Source organism: Papio anubis, chromosome 5 (assembly GCF_008728515.1).
Source record: "Papio anubis isolate 15944 chromosome 5, Panubis1.0, whole genome shotgun sequence".
Lineage (NCBI taxonomy): Eukaryota > Metazoa > Chordata > Mammalia > Primates > Cercopithecidae > Papio > Papio anubis.
Genome location: NC_044980.1, coordinates 152683060 through 152701440, shown reverse-complemented (window position 1 = coordinate 152701440; position 18381 = coordinate 152683060). Strand labels below are relative to the sequence as shown.

General features: G+C 42.6%; 1 protein-coding gene across 3 annotated transcripts in view; it reads right to left on the bottom strand.

Annotated features, from left to right (window-relative positions):
* TTC1 (tetratricopeptide repeat domain 1) overlaps positions 1–18381 on the bottom strand; it is a 56633-nt gene that overhangs the window by 5752 nt on the left and 32500 nt on the right. For all 3 annotated transcript variants that reach the window (XM_003900456.4, XM_009209503.2, XM_009209502.4), the window contains exons 5-7: positions 16952–16988; positions 10282–10430; positions 8787–8841 (exon numbers count right to left, since the gene is read on the bottom strand). In XM_003900456.4, the coding sequence (XP_003900505.1) occupies positions 8787–8841; positions 10282–10430; positions 16952–16988 (241 nt within the window). The remainder of the gene's footprint in view (positions 1–8786; positions 8842–10281; positions 10431–16951; positions 16989–18381) is intronic.

Below are 18381 nucleotides of genomic sequence, written 5' to 3'. Positions count from 1 at the left end.
ATTTTGTGTCTCTGTTTCATATTTTGGTAATTCTCATTTCAAACCTTTTCATTATTATTACATCTGTTATGGTGATCTGTAATCGATGATCTGTGAGGTTACTATTGTAATTGTTTTGGGGTGCCACGAACTGCACCTGCATAAGACAGCTAACTGAACTGATAAGTGCGGCGTATGTTCTGACCGCTCCTCTGACCAGCCATTCCCTTGTATCTCTCCCACTCCTCAGGCTTCCCTCTTCCCTAAGCCACAACAGTATTGAAATTAGGTCAATTAATAATCCTGTAATGACCTTTAAGTGTTCAAGTAAAAGGAAGAGCCAGACTTTAACAAAATTAAAAGTGCTACTTCAATGAACACAGGAATAAGAAAGCAAAACAGCCTTATTGCTTATATGGAGAAAGTTCTAGGTGTCTGGATAGAAGATCAAACCAGCCACAACATTCCCTTAAGCCAGAACCTTGGATTGCCACAGCAAGGCCCTAACTTTCTTCAGTCCTACCAAGGTTAAGTGAGGAAGCTGCTTTCAGGAAAGACGCTGTCTCCATAACATAAAAGAGAAAGGTGGAGCAGCAAAGGCTGATATAGAAGCTGCAAAAAGTTATCCAGAAGATCTAGCTAAGATCACTGACGAAGGTGGCTACACTAAACATGTTTTTAGTGTAGATGAAAGAGCACTATATTGAAAGAAGATGCCAGATAGGACTTTCATAGCAACAGGAGAGAACAATTCAATGCTTGGCTTCAAAGGACAGGCTGACTCTCTCGTTGGGCTAATGCAGCTGGTGACTTTAAGTTGAGGCCAGTGCTCATTTACCATTCCAAAAATCTTAGGGCCCTTAAGAATGATGCTAATCTACTCTGCCTGTGCTCTAGAAATGGAACAACATAGCCTGGATGACAGCACATCTATTTAGAGAATAATTTACTAAGCACTTTAAGCCCATTGTTGAGACCTACTGTTCAGAAAATATTATTATTTAAGAAATACACTTCATTGGCCGAGTTCAATGGCTCACGCCTGTAATCCCAGCATTTTGGGAGGCCGAGGCAGGTGGATCACGAGGTCAGGAGATCGAGACCATCCTTGCTAACATGGTGAAACCCTGTCTCTATTAAAAAACACAAAAAATTAGCCGGGCTTGGTGGCGGGCGCCTGTAGTCTCAGCTACTCAGGAGGCTGAGGCAGGAGAATGGCATGAATCCGGGAGGCGGAGATTGCAGTGAGCGCACCACTGCACTCCAGCCTGGGTGACAGAGCGAGACTCTGTCTCAAAAAAATAAATAAATAAATAAATAAAGAAAAAGAAAAAGAAAAAGAAATACGCTTCATATGGCTACGGCTGCTGAGATGGTCAAAATACCAACATTAACAGGAGTTTGAAAGAAGCTGATTTCAACCCTCACGGATGACTTTGAGAGGGTGAAGACTTCAGTGGAGGAAGTTGCTACAGATGTGGTGAGAATAACAAGATAACTAGAATTTGAGTGGAGCTTGAAGATGTGACTGAATTGCTACAATTTCATTATAAAACTTAAATGAGGATTTGCTTGCTGTGGATGAGCAAAAAAAGTGGTTTCCTGAGATGGAATCTACTCCTGGTGAAGATGTTGTGAACATTGTTGAAGTGACAACAAAGGATTTAGAATATTACATAAACTGGCTGGGCACAGTGGCTCATTCCTATAATCCCAGCACTTTGAGAGGCTGAGGCAGGCAGATCACTTGAGGTCAGGAGTTGGAGACCAGCCTGGCCAACATGGTGAAAACCTATTTCTACAAAAATAGAACAATTAGCCGGGCATGGTGGCATGTGTCTGTAATCCCAGCTACTTGGGAGGCGGAGGCAGAAGAATTGTTTGAACCCAGGAGGCAGAGGTTGCAGTGAGCCAAGATTGTGCCACTGCACTCCAGCCTGGCGACAGAATGAGGCTCTGTGTCACAAAACAAAACAAAACAAAAAAACCCCCAAATATGACATAACCTTAGCTGATAAAGCAGCAGCAGGGTTTGAGAGGACTGAGTCCGATACTGGAAGAACTATTGTGGGTAAAATGCTATCAAACAGCACTGCATGCTACTGAGAAATCTTTCATGAAAGGAAGAATCAACTGATGTGGCAAACTTCCTTGCTATCTTATTTAAAGATACTGCCACAGACACTCCAGTGTTTAGCAACTACCGCCTTGATCAGTCAGCAGCCATCCACGTGGAGGCAAGGCCCTCCAGCAGCAAAACGATTACAACTCCCTAAAGGCTGAGCTCATCATCAACATTTTTTAAGCAACTTTTTGATTTCCCAGTGCATACAGAAGTCACGTTTATATAATACTATAGTATGCACTGGGAAATCAAAACATTCTTGTGACTCGCTTTATTGTGCTGGTCTGGAACTGAACCTGCAACATCTCTGAGGTACGCCTGTATTAGACCTTGGGTAAATTCGAGGGCTGAAAGAAGCCTTACCAAGAATTTTCAAAGGAGTGGGAACTATTCTCCTAAGAAGCCTCAGGATAGCAATTAGGAAATGAAGACAAAAGCAAAGCACTGAAAATCTACTGACATTCTCTACTAAGGGAACAACCAACCACAACAAGGAATTGGTTTCTTGTGGAATGTGGCCAGAGTGCAAAATCCTGCAGGTGTACAGTCTGTAATGACAGGTTTCAGGTAGAATAGTGTGAGAAATGTGGGGGGGAAAAAAAAACCAGACTCTGGGTTTCTGTACCTACATGTGTGGCTTCAGCAGCTTTAAGAGGGGTGGTAACAAGTCAGTCTTTCTTGTGAGCCTCAGTGAGGGAGCTGATTCTAGGACCTTCTACTACTTGCAAAGCAGAAAAGTACACGATGTCCAGGTATAGCCAGAAGAATATGCTGAACTTGGCAATGACATGTTAATTCTATCTCCGCATGTAGCTCTTGAATGTGGCACTCATACAAGATGATATATATTTATTTTTCTTTTGAGACAGGGTTTCACTCTGTTGCCCAGACTGGCATGCAGTGGTGCCATCACAGCTCACTGCCACTTTGACCGCCTGGGCTCAAGGAATCCTCCCAACTTAGCCTCCCAAGTGTGAGACTACAGGCACATGCTAAACGCCAGGCTAATTTTTTTTTTTTTTGGGAAAAGACAGGGTCTTGCTATATGCTGCCTAGGTTGGTCTTGATCTCCCAAGCTCAAGGGATCTTCTTACATAGGTCTCCCAATGTGCTAGGATTATAGGCATGAGCCACCATGCCAGGCTCCAGATGGTATTCTTAATTCAGTTCACAATGTGCCCTCATCAGATTGCTAGTGGCCAGGAGTGAACAAATGAGTGACTTTAGGAATCAGGAGACCAGGAATATGTCCTAGAAAGTGAAGGTATGAGTGGAAAACCTGGGTTGGATACGAACAAGGCCCACATGTGTGCCAGAGTGGCCAGGGCAGGGGCAGCAGCAGGTGCTGGTGAAAGGAAGGTGGATTACTGGGGCAATGCCCTGTCTTTGTGTCTATGGTTTCTTTGAGGGAAGTAGGTGAGTTTCAAGTGGCTGCTCTAGGTCAAGGTGGGGATAGGCACCTGGCAGCTCTTGGTTAAGGTAGGAAGAGCAGCATCTCATGGAATGGTCAGAACACAAGCCATACTTGTGTTCTGGGACCTACTCCCTACCCAGGACCTGGGGCAAGGGAAGCTTGGTATCCCCCGCACACCCAGTAAGTGGTAATGTAACTGACTCTATTCCTCCAGTGGCAACTTGTCCAAATAGAGAGCTGAGATCTGAAGTCTAGTGAATTGGAAGACCACACATTCTGAAATGTCTGCTTTCTAGTTTTTCTCTGCTGCAGCTACAACAGAAAGAAGAAAAGATAAAACTCAGTGCCATGGCTGCTTTTGCTCAGGAGGTGTCTCTCGGAGCAGAGCTGAATGCCCCTCTTAGCCATGCCCTTCTTTGGCCTTTAACTCCTCACCTGAGCTGCCTCTACATTCCGTCTCTCAACTCATCAGGGCCATTAAAGTTGAGTGTGCATCAGAAACACTTGAGGGGTTAAAACTAGATTGCTGAGTTCCATCCTAAATCTCTGATTCAGTACGTCTGGGGTAGGGCCTGATATCATGCATTTTTGGCAGGTCCTTAGGTACTGATGTTCTGGGCACCATATTTGAGCTGCAGCCCCAAAAGGTTAACTTGCTTTGCAACTGGTGATTAGAATGTTGATGAGAGGGCGTATATTAAAAAATGAATTGTAAACACTCATCTCTAGTGATTAGAGGGATAAAGCTGCCTGGGTAGAGCTTCCCCGTTAGACAATGTGAAAAGTAGCCCACGCAGTCTATGTTACTTTTTGGAGAAAGTAGATGACTCTATCTGCTACCTCATAGTTCAATAAACTGAGATGACAGATCAAGGAAGAACCAAAAATATGTACATACAGATTTTATTGACAATTTCACTTGCTTGAAAGACTTCTTGGCTGGGCCAGCAAACAGGATAAAATAACTTGCAAATGATGACAGATGTCTTTACCCTATATCCTTTTCTATTTGGAATCAAAGTTTGTTTGGAGACCTGTAGCATCATCCCAGTATAAATCTCTTGCCCTCCCAGCATGGCTGCCAAAAAGAATGACTCATGTGCAAAGAACTAACCCCCAGGAAGGCACTCCTCCCATAAGGTGACACAGCCACACCTCTCAAGGGACTCCTGAGGGCAGAGCAGTAGCATGGGGCGTTTGTCCTAAGAATCTTACAGTTGAGCAGAGGAGCTTCAGGGTTGCTGAAAGTGTCTCGTCAGTTTTACTTTTAAATGTGTGTTTTTTTTTTACACTATTTACCTATGTGAGCAAAAAATTTAATACTGTAAAATTGAAACAATGAAATATACCCATAAAGGCTTAGATATACTCATAAAGGCTGTGTCTGCCATATGAAACCTGACTTCAGATCTTTATGTTCCTCAAACTAACCTGATTATTCTGATTATATATGCTATACCATACATTTGAATTTATATAAAACACTATTTTTTTTTTTCTATATTGTGGTTTCACATGAGATTTTTCTTTTCTCTTTTTGGTTTTGAGAAAGGGTTTTGGCTCTGTTGCCCAGGGTGGTACCATCATAACACTGCAGACTTGACCTCCTGGACTAAGGCAATCCACCTCAGCCTCCCAAGAAGCTGGGACCACAGTCTTGTGCTACCACGTCTGGCTAATTTTTAAAGTTTTTGCAGAGATGGCGGTCTCGCCATGTTGCCCAGGCTGGTCTCAAACTGCTGGGCTCAAGCAATCCTCCCACCTTGGCCTCCCAAAATGTTGGTATTACAGGCATGAGCTACTGTACCCAGCCAACTTGTTATCCAGCTATTTAAGAAAACTGTGAAATCATTACATCAGAGAAAAAGCAAATAAAGCATCAATGACTAGTTGCTCAAAAATGCTCTGAGCCTCCTGGGATGCTATGTGCAGGGTTTCTATTTCCATCTCATCACACTATCAACCACATATACCCTTAAGTTCTTTTAAACCTTACATTCCTTGGTTATTATGGCTATGAGGCTAATTATCCCAGAGAAAAGGACAAAAAAAAAAACAAAACAAAAAAAACCCAAAAAAACAAAACCCAACCCCCCACTCCAGCTGCTGACCACTTTCCTCAAGTGATCGTCTTGATGCTATCATGATCATCTTCTGTGATCAGCAAGGACTGTGCCACTAGGACTAATGGCCACCCTGGGTCTCCTGTTCTAAAGATTATAAATGACGCGCTAGAAAGGGCAAAGCAAATAATTGTTCTACCCACTAATAACGCCTATCAGGACTTTTTTCTCAAGGAGTACATAGCTCTTCTTTCTAATGAAAACGAAATTGCAGATATGGAAGAAAAAACAAGTTAAAGAATACTGAACAAATCTAAATAAAAACCCATTTTGTACTACTAAAGGTGATCTACAGATTCAATGTAATCCCTGTCAAAACACCAATGACATTCTTCACGGAAATAGAAAAACCCTAAAATTTGTATGGAACCACAAAAGACCCTGAAAGCTAAAGTGATACTGAATAAAAAGAACAAAAGCTGTAACAGGCATCACACTACCTGATTTTATAATTTTCTTTTTTTAAAGACAGGGTCTCACTCTGTCACCTAGGCTTGAGTGCAGTGGCATCATTGTGGCTCAATGAAGTCTCAGCCTCCTGGGCTCAAGTGATCCTCCCACATTAGCCTCCTAAGTAGCTGGGACTACAGGTGCACACCAGCACATCTGGCTAATTTTTGTAGCGACAGGATTTTGCCATGTTACCCAGGCTGGTGGGAGGCTCAGCCTCCCACCAAATTGCTGGGATTACAGGTGTGATCACACCCAGCCCACACTACCTGATTTAAAAAATGTTTAACTGCTTATTCTCCATAGAAGTCATCATTTTAACAGGAACTAGCAGAAAGATCATGCAGTCCACTGTGAAAAGCTTGCTCGGAACTGCTAAGTGATATTAATTTGCATTCAGAATGTCTAGCCTCCAGGGATCTCACAGAACATGAACCAAAGTTACCTCATCTGTAACAAGGAGGAAGAACACCAGAAAAGCTCTTGTGGGGGCTGAAATTCCATGTAAAGAGTGATTTCTCTCTTCTAGGTTATCTACTGTGGGGTAACACCTAGAGCAGAGCAGTATCTTATTCATGATTTCTATACTCATTAAGGGAAAAGAATCTAGCCATTCAAACTACACATGTGTAACAACACACATTATTTACAAAGCAACTTAAATTGGTTAAGTCTAATGACAGGTGAATTCATTTTAGAAGCAACTGAGGAAATGAATTCAATTTGAATTTTTTCAAATGAAGAGAATGACGTAAGAAACACTCAAAGCCTTGGAGACAGAAAATTCTGGTGCATTAGAATTTATAAAGACAAGGACAAATGGAAGTTTTAATTCCATCTGGAACGAACAGTAGGCAGTAAGATTCAGTTTGCACCAGTGCCTTCACTGGACTGGCTTTAAAAAAACGGACTAAGAGACCAAAGCCTTCCAGATCCACTACGGCCATTCACAAGGTCAACTTTTTTAGCAAGAAATTCAAATACTAAATGCAAATACTTTTTTTTTTTTTTGCTAAAATAGAGCATCATTGTTAGTAAAAATAGGTAAGAAAAATTCTGCTCTTTTCCCTCTTCTCTTTTTTGAGACAGGGTCATGCTCTGTTGCCCAGTGAAGAGTGTGGTGGCACCATCATCGCTCACTGTAGCCTCGAACCCTCGGGCTCAACTGATCCTCCCATGTAGCTGGGACTACGGGCAGGCACGTGCCTGGCTAATTTTTTCTAGAGATGGGGTTTCACCATGTGGCCTAGGCTGGCCTCGAACTCCTGGGCTCAAGCAATCCTCCTAACTTGGCCTCCTAAAGTACTGGGATCACAGGAGCCACTCTGCCCGGCCAAGTTTAATTAAATAAGGGAAAAGCTCCCCCATCCCCCTCCCTTTTTTGAAAAATCTGGGGAGGGCTCCAGAGCTATCCCAAGTCTGAAGTAGCAATCTTTACAGTCTCTAGCTGGCAGGGGCCAGAAGACTCTGGATAGTCTAGGTTAATGGCCTCCTCTCAATCAACTTGGCTATCAGAATGATCCTTTGGGAAATTTGTTCCCATTCGCTGGATACTGATGTCTGAAGGCCATAAATGCCAGGCAGGCCCAATTTATTTATTTATTTATTTATTATTTTTTAGATGGAATCTCGCTGTCTCCCAGGCTGGAGTGCAGTGGAGCGATCTCGGCTCACTGCAAGCTCCGCCTCCCAGGTTCACACCATTTTCCTGCCTCAGCCTCCTGAGCAGCTGGGACTACAGGTGCCTGCCATTACGCCCGGCTAATTTTTTGTATTTTTAGTAGAGACAGGGTTTCACTGTGTTAGCCAGGATGGTCTTGATCTCCTGACCTCTTGATCCGCCCCCCTCAGCCTCCCAAAGTGCTGGGATTACAGGCGTGAGTGCCCAATTTATTTTAAATGATTTTTCCTTTAGGGCCACATGATTGCAATTTATTAAACGTAATTCAAATAACAGATTTAGAAAATACTCATAAAGGAAAATACATGGCAGATCCTGACCAGCGAAATATCAGACAGGTTACAAGTGGAATAGACTTAAGTCTGTGTTCAGGAGCCCTCACTCCTCTTACTCAAGCAGATTGTTCGTGGGAGGTTCTCTGATTCCAGCTCTAAAATGCTTTGGCAAATACGAGAAATAACTAAACATGGATCAAATGAATCCATTTGCCCTACCCCTACCCCCAGTCTTTTTTCTCTTTACTCCTAATTCCTGTCCTCTCATGTGTTCTCAAACACTAAAGGGACTTTGAGTGCCATTTTCTAAATAAAAATTCTCATGATCTTGACTGCATCCTAATGAACCTCAAGGAGTGATGATTCAATGAAGAAACTCAACGGTTTTTATGTAATTGTTATCTGAAATCGAGGTTGGTGGTATCCTAGGATTTTTAATTCCATTCAAGCATAATCCCAGGGAACGGAATTATGCTTAAATTCTTGCAGGCAAGAACAATTCCCAAGAAAATAAAAAAGGAAATCTGGTTTCCGAAAAAGCCAATATCCTCTCTCAGCCATGCTGCCCCTTCTGGGGTCAAAATAACTGAGAAGTCAGTAGCCCTGTGGTACTGAAGCCCACAGTAAAGGCAGAGTCGGAAACTTTTTCTAACTGTTGTGTCCTCCTCTAGTATTCACTATGTCCCCATCCTAGGTTCCTAGCTGTTTATGATCAGGCGAAAGTAAGAAGTAAGCTTACCTAACATCTCTTCTTTTAGTCTTTCATTACGTTCTTCAATTTGCTTAGGTAATCTCTGAGGAAAAGAAGAGAAACAAGGGTTGGTAAAAAAAAAATCCTTTGCCTTTATTTTGAATTTGAGAAACACGAGAATCCTAATGTGGAAATAAGATCAAATTAAGCATATGTCTACGATCCTATTAAATAAAGGAGGAAAAAAAACCCCAGTATTTATGTTTGTGGGTGTGCTACATAAAGACAGAAGTTCTGTTTGGGCCAGGTGCAGGGACTCCTGCCCTTATTCCCAGCACTTTTGGAGGCTGAGTTGGGAGGATCGCTTGAGTTCAGGAGTTTGAGACCACCTTGGGCAACATGGCAAAGTGCCATCTCTACAGGAAATACAAAAATCAGCTGGGTGCGGTGGCATGTGTCTGTAGTCGCAGCTGAGGCTGAGGCGGGAGTGCTGCTCGAATCTGGGAGGTCGAGGGTGGGTGCAGTGAGCCATGACTGTGCCACTGCTCTCCAGCGTGGGTGACAGAGACCCTGTCTCAAAAAAAAAAAAGTTTTGTTTGGCTCTATTTCCAGGTCTTAACAGAAAGCCTACACTAAAGGAGGGCATCAATACAAATTTAACAAATAAATATATACAGAAAAAAAGTCTGAAAGGATACATATCAGATGTTTGCAGTGCTATATTTGTATTTTTAACTTTTTTTATTCATTTGTATTTTTCTTTTTTTTTAAGACAGTCTCACACTGTCACCCAGACTGGAGTGCAGTGGTACAATCTCAGCTCACTGCAACCTCCACCCGCCAGGTTCAAGCAATTCTCCTGCCTCAGCCTCTTGAGTAGCTGGGATTACAGGCATGTGCCACCACGCCCAGCTAATTTTGTATTTTTAGTAGAGACAGGGTTTCTCCATGTTGGTCAGGCTGGTCTCGAACTCCTGATCTCAGGTGATCTGCCCTCCTCGGCCTCCCAAAGTGCTGGGATTACAGGCGTCGGCCACCGCACCCAGCCTGTTTGTTTAAGAGACAAGGTCTTACTCTGTTGCTCATGATGGAATGCAGTGATGTAATCATAGCTTGCCGCAGCCTCCAACTTCTAGGCTCAATGATCCTCTCTGTCGCCCACGCTGCAGTGCAGTGGCATGATCTCAGCTCTCTGCAACCTCTGCCTTCTGGGTTCAAGCAATTCTCCTGCCTCAGCCTCCCGAGTAGCTAGGACTACAGGTGTGTACAACCGCACGCAGCTAATTTTTTGTATTTTTAGAAGAGATGGGGTTTTGTGTCTCGAGCTGGTCTCGAGCCCCTGGCCTCAAGTGATCTCTCCTCCTCGGCCTCCTGAAGTGCTGGGATTACAGGCATGAGCCACGCCTGGCCTCCTATATATCTTGATAAGCTCCTCAAAAGCACAGAAATGGAATTTAACCGAGTCTGAAAGGATTATTTAGGACTCACTGGGCAGCAACACAAAGAATAGAAGGAAAAATATTAAAAAAAATTTAGGTTTTACCATACAAGCCTCTCTTGCTTGATGTACTGATGGATCTTTTTCTAATATAGATTTATAGTCTTCCAGGGCTTCATCTAGCTTGTCCGTCTTCTCATACAACTCCGCTCTCCTCAATATTGCCCTGATATAGCTGGGGTTTAACTGAATTGCTGTAAGAAGAGAAGAAATAATTTTTATCACAAAGAAAAAGGGCCTACATATCTTTGGCTATATCAGATTCCTTCATCAATCATCCTCCAAGGGTACGAAAGGAAGAGTCATTTGTCAAGTGCATACCTGATGCTTGAAAACTTTTTCCACAAAGAGCAAGACAGTAAAGACTGTAGGCTTTGTGGGCCAGACAGACCCTCTGTGTCACAACTCCTCGGTGATGCTATTGTAGCACGACCGTAGGCACACACAGTACGTAAACAAAAAAGGGTGGGTGTGTTCCAATAAACTATTTATGGACACTAAAATTTAAGTTTACATACTTTTCACATTATCATGAAATATTTTTCTTTTGCTTTCCAATCATTTACAACTGTAAAAACCATTCTTATCTTTTAGGCTATCAAAAACAGGTGGCAGGCTGGATTTGGCTTGTGGCTGTAGTTTGCCATATCCTGGTCTATACTCCAAGTCCTGGTTTTTGCCCACTTGTCATTTACCCAGTCCAGGACAGGCCAGAACACAGAGTTCAAGTGAAAGAGAGAGAATTTTTTTTTAGACAGAGTCTCGCTCTGTCGCCCAGGCTAGAGTGCAGTGGTGCGATTTTGGCTCACTACAACCTCCCCCTCCCAGGTTCAAGCGATTCTCCTACCTCAGCCTCCCATGCAGCTGGGATTACAGGCATGCGCCACCACGCCTGGCTAATTTTTGTATTTTTAGTAGAGATGGGGTTTCACCATGTTGGCCAGGTTGGGTGAGAGATAATTTGAAGATACAAATTAAAGAGTTAAGGGAAACCAGTCTGGTGGCAGAGTTTATCATTCTCTTTTTTCTAGGTCTTGAGTACTAAGATTACATTTCTAGTTAAATCCTCACTGTTCCAGGCCGGGCGCGGTGGCTCAAGCCTGTAATCCCAGCACTTTGGGAGGCCGAGACGGGCGGATCACGAGGTCAGGAGATCGAGACCATCCTGGTTAACACGGTGAAACCCCGTCTCTACTAAAAATACAAAAAAAACTTAGCCGGGCGAGGTGGCGGGCGCCTGTAGTCCCAGCTACTCGGGAGGCTGAGGCAGGAGAATGGCGTGAACCCGGGAGGCGGAGCTTGCAGTGAGCTGAGATCCGGCCACTGCACTCCAGCCTGGGCGACAGAGCGAGACTCCGTCTCAAAAAAAAAAAAAAAAAAAAAAAAATCCTCACTGTTCCTTCAACCCTCAAACTACTGCTCCAGCACTATGAGGTGGTTGCTGCACAGTATCTTTTCCTTCATCCAGCATCAGCTGCCCTTCTAATAATCCTTTGCTATGTTTTGGTTCAACATACCGCATTTCTTCTCGTTTCTTCCGAGTTGTTTCTTTTTCTATTAGAAAGCAGTGCTGGCCAGCGGCGGTGGCTCACGCCCATAATCCCAGCACTTTGGGAGGCTGAGGCAGACAGGTTAGTTGGGGTCAGGACTTTGAGACCACCAGCCTAGCAACCTGGCGAAATCCCATCGCTACTAAAAATACAAAACTTAGCTGGGTGGGCCTGTAATCCCAGCTATTCGGTTGGCTTAGGCATAAGAATCACTTGAACCCAGGAGGCGGAGGTTGTAATGAGTGGAGGCTGCATCACTGCACTCCAGCCCCGGCAACAGAGCGATAATACTGTCTCAAAAACAAAAACAAACAAACAAAAAAACCCCAATGTCTTGGCTCTAGAACTTTTTTCTTTTCTCATAATCTATCCTTAATTTTAAAATTCATGCTTCCTGGTATATGTCTGGGCTATAGTGGTAAACAAGACAGACACAGTCCTTGTTCTCAATGAAGCCTTATGCTATTCTAGTAGGCAGGAGTAGACAGGTATATACTTTCAATAGTCATAGTACTAAAATGAAAAATAAAACAAGGTCATGTAAATGCAAGTGAAGCGAGAAATGAGGTAACTTCAGAAAGTGGTTTCAGAATATGAAGAGGGACTATGTAAGACAGGCCAGCCACGTCAAAGGCTAAGGAGGAGTGTGCCAGGAAGAGGGACCAACAAGAATAACTCTGGCATGTTACCAGGCTGGGGACCAGAGGTTGAAATGTGAGGCCATGGAGGACCTTCTTGGCCAGCGAAAGGAGTTTGGACTTTTTCCTGAGTGTGATGAGAAGCCACTGGAAAGTTTTCAAGCAAGCTTCAGACATTGTCTGATTTACATTTTTGAAGGACTGCTTTGGCTGTAGTGTGGGGGTTGGGGCAAGACTGAAGGCTGTGAGATCAGCTGGAAAGCTAATGCAGTGGTCCAGATGAGAGAAGATGTTGGCTTGGTCTAAGCTGGAAATAGTAGAGATGGAAAAGAGCAGCTGGATTAGATTGTCTTTAAATCTGAGCCCACGGAACTTGCTAATTAATTAATTAGCCATGTGGCATGAAAGAACAATCAGGGATGACTCCCAGGGTTTAACTTAAGCAAGGGAATGGATGGTAATGCCATTTATTAGAATGGAAAAAATGAACTGCAAGTTCTGTGTGTGTATGGGGGCTGGGCACGTTAAATCTGAGGTGCCTACCAGACATCCAAGCAGAAAGAACAACTTTGCAGTGGGATACAGGACACTAGACTACAGGGCAGAAGTCAGAGCTGAAGACAGAAACTCTGCCATACAGATGGCATGTATTTATTAGTTTTATATTTAAAAATTCATTAATTTTGGCTTTTATCTTTATGAAAATACTCCTTTTGTTTCCCTTAATTGCATTTTTGTTGCTCCAATTTCTTTTTTTTTAGATGGAATCTTGCTCTGTCACCCAGGCTGGAATGTAATGGGACGATCTCGGCTCACTGCAACCTCCACCTCCCGGGTTCAAGTGATTCTCCTGCCTCAGCCTCCTGAGTAGCTAGGATTACAGGCATGCGCCACCATGCCCGGCTAATTTTTGTATTTTTAGTAGAGACAGGGTTTCACCATAATGATTAGGCTGGTCTTGAACTCCTGACCTCGTGATCCACCAGCCTCAGCCTCCCAAAGTGTTGGGATTACATGCGTGAGCCACTGTGCCCGGCCTGTTGCTCTGATTTCTTAGGTTAAATAATCCATGCATTTTCCTTGTCAATTTAACTTTTAAAACAACAAATAAAAATTGTGTATATTTATGGTATATAACATAAACATAACATAATGTGTTTTGAAATACACACACAAGGTGGAATGGCTACATTGTGCTAATTTATAGATAGTATTTAAAGCTTCAGAACTGAATGAGATCACTTCGGGAGAAAATACCGAGGGAAAACAAGAGAAGAGAGTCCCATGCTGGACTAAGATCTAGAGACTTCCAAAATGTTGAGGTTGACATAAAAGCTAACAAAGGAGAGTAAGAAGGAACAGCCAACGAAGCAGGGAAAAAACAAATAGACTTCATTAAAATTAAGAGAGAGAATTTTAAAGGAGAAAGGAATGATAAACTGTATTAAATGCAGGTAAGGTCAAGTAAAGTTAGGCTAGAGAAGCAACTACTAAATTGAGCAAGATGAAACTGCTGATGACCTTTACAAGATGGGTTTCAATGGCATAGATAAAACAAATGCTCCATGGAAGTGAAGTAAGGAGAAAATGGAAGACTAAGTAGAGACAGCCAAGTATAGACAATTATTTCAATGAAAGGGATCAGATAAATGGTATAGCAATTGAAGGGGAATATTGGGTCAAGAGAAGGTTTTCTGAAAGAACCCCAAACCTTGAGCTGGGCGCAGTGGCTCACCCCTGTAATCCCAGCACTTTGGGAGGCCAAGGTGGGCAGATCACGAGGTCAGGAGTTCGAGATGAGCCTGGCCAATATGGTGAAACCCCATCTCTACCAAAAATACAAAAATTAGCCGGGCGTGGTGGCATGTGCCTGTAGTCCCAGCTACTCAGGAGGCCGAGGCAGAAGAATCGCCTCCTGGGAGGCGGAGGTTGCAGGGAGCCGAGATGGCACCGCTGCACTCCATCCTAGGCGACTGAGCGAGACTCCGTCTGAAAAAGTAAAATAAAAAATAAAAGATAAAAATGTTAGCTGTGTGTGGTGGCGTGCACCTGTAGTCCCAGCTACTTAGGAGACTGAGGTGAGAATGAACTTAAACTTTATGTCAAGGATGAAAACCCTGGAGCTCCAATATGACCTCAGAAATAAGCTCTTTGCCAAGGTTTATCAATTGAGAGAGGGGAGAGAGACAGAGACAGAGACAAAGACAGAGAGAGAGATAGAGAGAGAGAGAGAGAGTGTGTGTGTGTGTGTGTGTGTGTGTGTGTGTGTGGAGGGTGGGGGATGTCGGGGGCTCTCGATACAAACAAACCATATTGATATAAATGTAATTTGCCTATGAATACAATGCATGTATCCATAACGACTATGTCTAACCACATAAATATTAGTTTAAGCAAATCCAAAAACAAATGTGGAAAACACTTTCGCTGGAAAGCACTTTCTTCTCCTTTCCCTCATTTTCTAGGCAAGGCTCCTACACTTTGGGCTGCAGCTGGAAGTAAACTGTTTCATATGGAAATGAACTATTTCTAACAATATACCATGCTAATCACGCTTACAAGGCATTTTTTCACTATTTGGTTACAGAGAAAGAAGCTCTGAAAACCAGCAGCTTGTTCCTAATTTAAACTTCTCAAACCCATACATCCTCACATAAAGGAAATAGGTTAAATAACTTCTTCCAAACAAAACAGTACATTCAGAATTAGTTCCAGTCCAACTTGGTAACAGATCAGAAGTGGTCTTCTATATTATAATATAGAAACAGTTTCAGACACTATAAGGAAATACAAAATATAAAGAAAAGAAAGCCAGTAGAGAGGGCAGCAAATTAATTAAATAAAAAAACAGGAGTGTCAGAGGCATTTGAATCAGAGTGGCTCCAAGATGTGGAATAGGGGCTAGGTAAAATAAGGCTGAGCCCTACTGGGCTGCATTCCCAGGAGGTTAAGGCATTCTTAATCACAGGATGAGAGAGAAGGTTGGCACAAGATACAGGTCACAAAGACCCTGCTGACAGAACAGGATGCAGTAAAGAGGCTGGCCAAAACCCACCAAAGCCAAGATGGCGATTGAAGTGACCTCTGGTCATCCTCACTGCTTCCTATATGCAAATTATAATGCATTAACATGCTAAAACACATTCCCTCCAGCACCACGATAGTTTACAAATGCCATGGCAACATTCAGAAGTTACCCTATATATTCTAAAAAGGGACCCTCAGTTCTGGAAAATCTCTGCCCTATTCTTGGAAATCTCATGAGTAATCCACCCCTTGCTTAGCATATAATCAAGAAATAACTGTAAGTATACTTCACTGAGCAGCCCACACTGACTGCTGCTCTGCCTATGGAGTAGCCCTTCTTTTGTTTCTTTATTTCTCTAATAAACTTGCTTTTTCACTTTATGGTCTTGCCCTGAATTATTTCTTGTGAGAGGTCCAAGAATCCTCTCTTGGGGTCTGGATCAGGATCCCTTTTTGGTAACAGCAGGGGAATACACGCTTAGTGTAAGAGGGGATCTAGATAACATATAAGGTTCTCTTCCACTCTATAATTCTCCCAGAAACTATTATCCAAAGAAGAAAAACTAAAAAAATTGAAAACACAAAAATAGTGATTTGCTAGAAAAACTTCTGAGACTAAGCTGCAAGACAAAGTGATAATGTATATTCTCCACATGAAGTTGGTTAGAGGCAAGACACCAGTCTGGCCTGTCAGGCAATTTTTGAAAAACAAAACAAAACCCCCCAAAACACAAAAAAACTGTAGTGACCCTATGTCTGAGGTGTCGCTATAGAAGTTGGTGGGATGATAAGATCTTAATAGAACTTAGGTATCATATAGCGAAGGCTTGATTCATTGTGAATCTGAAAGGGTAAAAAAAATGATGTGAAGTAGGTTTGGAAGAATTATGACACCCGAAAAGACTATCAATTCACTAACAGAAACTGTCCCTCATCACAGTTGTCCCCCTTCTCAAAATACACAGATCCAAATGCTCTAACAGCAGCTATGATCTTCAATTTGAATCTCAACAGAAAGTAATTACAGGAGGTAAATTCTATTCCATGAATTCTGTTGCCAAGATAGCACTGATTTTTTTTTCTTTTGGAGACAGGGTCACTCTGTCACCTAGGCTGGAGTACAGTGGCATAATCATGGCTCACCACAGCCCCAACCTCCTGGGCTCAGCCTCCCGAGTAGCTGGGACTGCAGGCGCATGCCACCACATCTGCCTAACTTTTGTATTTTTGGTAGAGACAGGGTTTCGCCATGTTGCCCAGGCTAGAATTTTTCTTCATGTATTTACCAGTAGAGGAGAAACTGACTGAACTATCCATTCAAAAGCAGTTACTCTAAGATGACTATTATATAGTATCTCTGAAAATACAGAATTATAAAGCTACCTCTTGAAAGGCCCCAGAGGAAGGGTACACATGTACAAGCGCACACCTGACCCAAAGCCCCTCTGTCTGACATAATGCTCCTGTATGTTAACATGTAGTGAGATAACAAAGCTGTACCTTTGCTGCAGTCATTGATGGCCATTTCTTTCTTGTCCTAAAAAGAAAAATAGTATTAATATGTGTTGCCCTAGTTTTATCTTAATAGCCCAAAGGCTTAATGACATGATCTGATCACTAATAACTGCTTATGGAGATACAGAATGGTTTTCAAAGGAACTACGTAAAAACCTGAATGTTACTTCCAAGACAAAATTCAAAATTTACGTGGGGATGGCTCTGATCTGAAAGCCTCCTGGTAACACATTATTCAAGTCGCTTCTTTCTGAAAGTGTCTTTAAAGATTGTTCTAACTGACCTATTACATTTGCAAGACACTTTACATTAGAATGCTGACATTGAGAAACTCTGTGACCTAAATCAGAGCAAATGACTGACATGTGAATAATTGAATTACCCTCCTCTCTGGCTAGTGGTTATACTATCATACTCCAAAGTTGTATATTTCAGAAAGTATACAGATGCTCCATCTACAGACACACAGTGTGGCTTGTCAGGTAGTCTCAGTTATAAACCTTAATTTATCCACTGATCAAACAAAAATACAAAACACTTAAACAAAGTATTTAACTAATTGAACTTTCTGAATCTAGAAGCATGACACAGCAGAAAGAACACTGGATGTCAAAGACTGAATTCTGGTCCTGGCTCTGACAATAACCTGCTCTTTAACACTGGCCATGCTATTTTCCTTCTCTAGGGCTCAGTTTGTCTCATTTAAAATAGGAGCAGCGTGGACTGGATGTTATATAAGATGTCTTGCAGTTCTAAAATGTCCATTTTCCTGAAATTAGGAATTTTTGTATTACAGAAATAAGTTATTTCAAATAAGTGTTCAATATTCTCACAATGCCTACTGTATGTAGCAAATACTAAATATTCTGCAGAATATTTCAGAGCAATGTCAGCCAAATTGTTGCAGGATTCAATCAAAAGCAGTTTCAGGGCTGGGTGCAGCGGCTCACATCTGCAATCCCAGCATTATGGAGGATCAAGGTGGGAGGATTACTAGAGGTCAGGAGTTCGAGACCTGGCCAACATGGTGAAATCCTGTCTCTACTAAGAACACAAAAATCAGCCAGGCGTGGTGGCGGGTGCCTGTGATCCCAGCTACTTGGGAGGCTGAGGCAGGAGAATTGCTTGAAATCAGGAGGTGGAGATTGCAGTGAGCCGAGTTCACGCCACTGCACTCAAGCCTGGGCAACAAAGCAAGACTCCGTTTCAGAAAATAAAAGAAAGTTTCAGGATGAAGAGTGACGACTTAATGAGTGTGGGGTATCCTTTTAGGATGATGGAAAAGTTCTGGAACTAGATAGTGGTGTTGGCTATATAACACTGTGAAGGTATTTTAATACACTGAATTGTATGCAGTCGTGCACTGTATAATGACATTTCAATCAATGATAGATTGTGTATAAAACAGTAGTCCC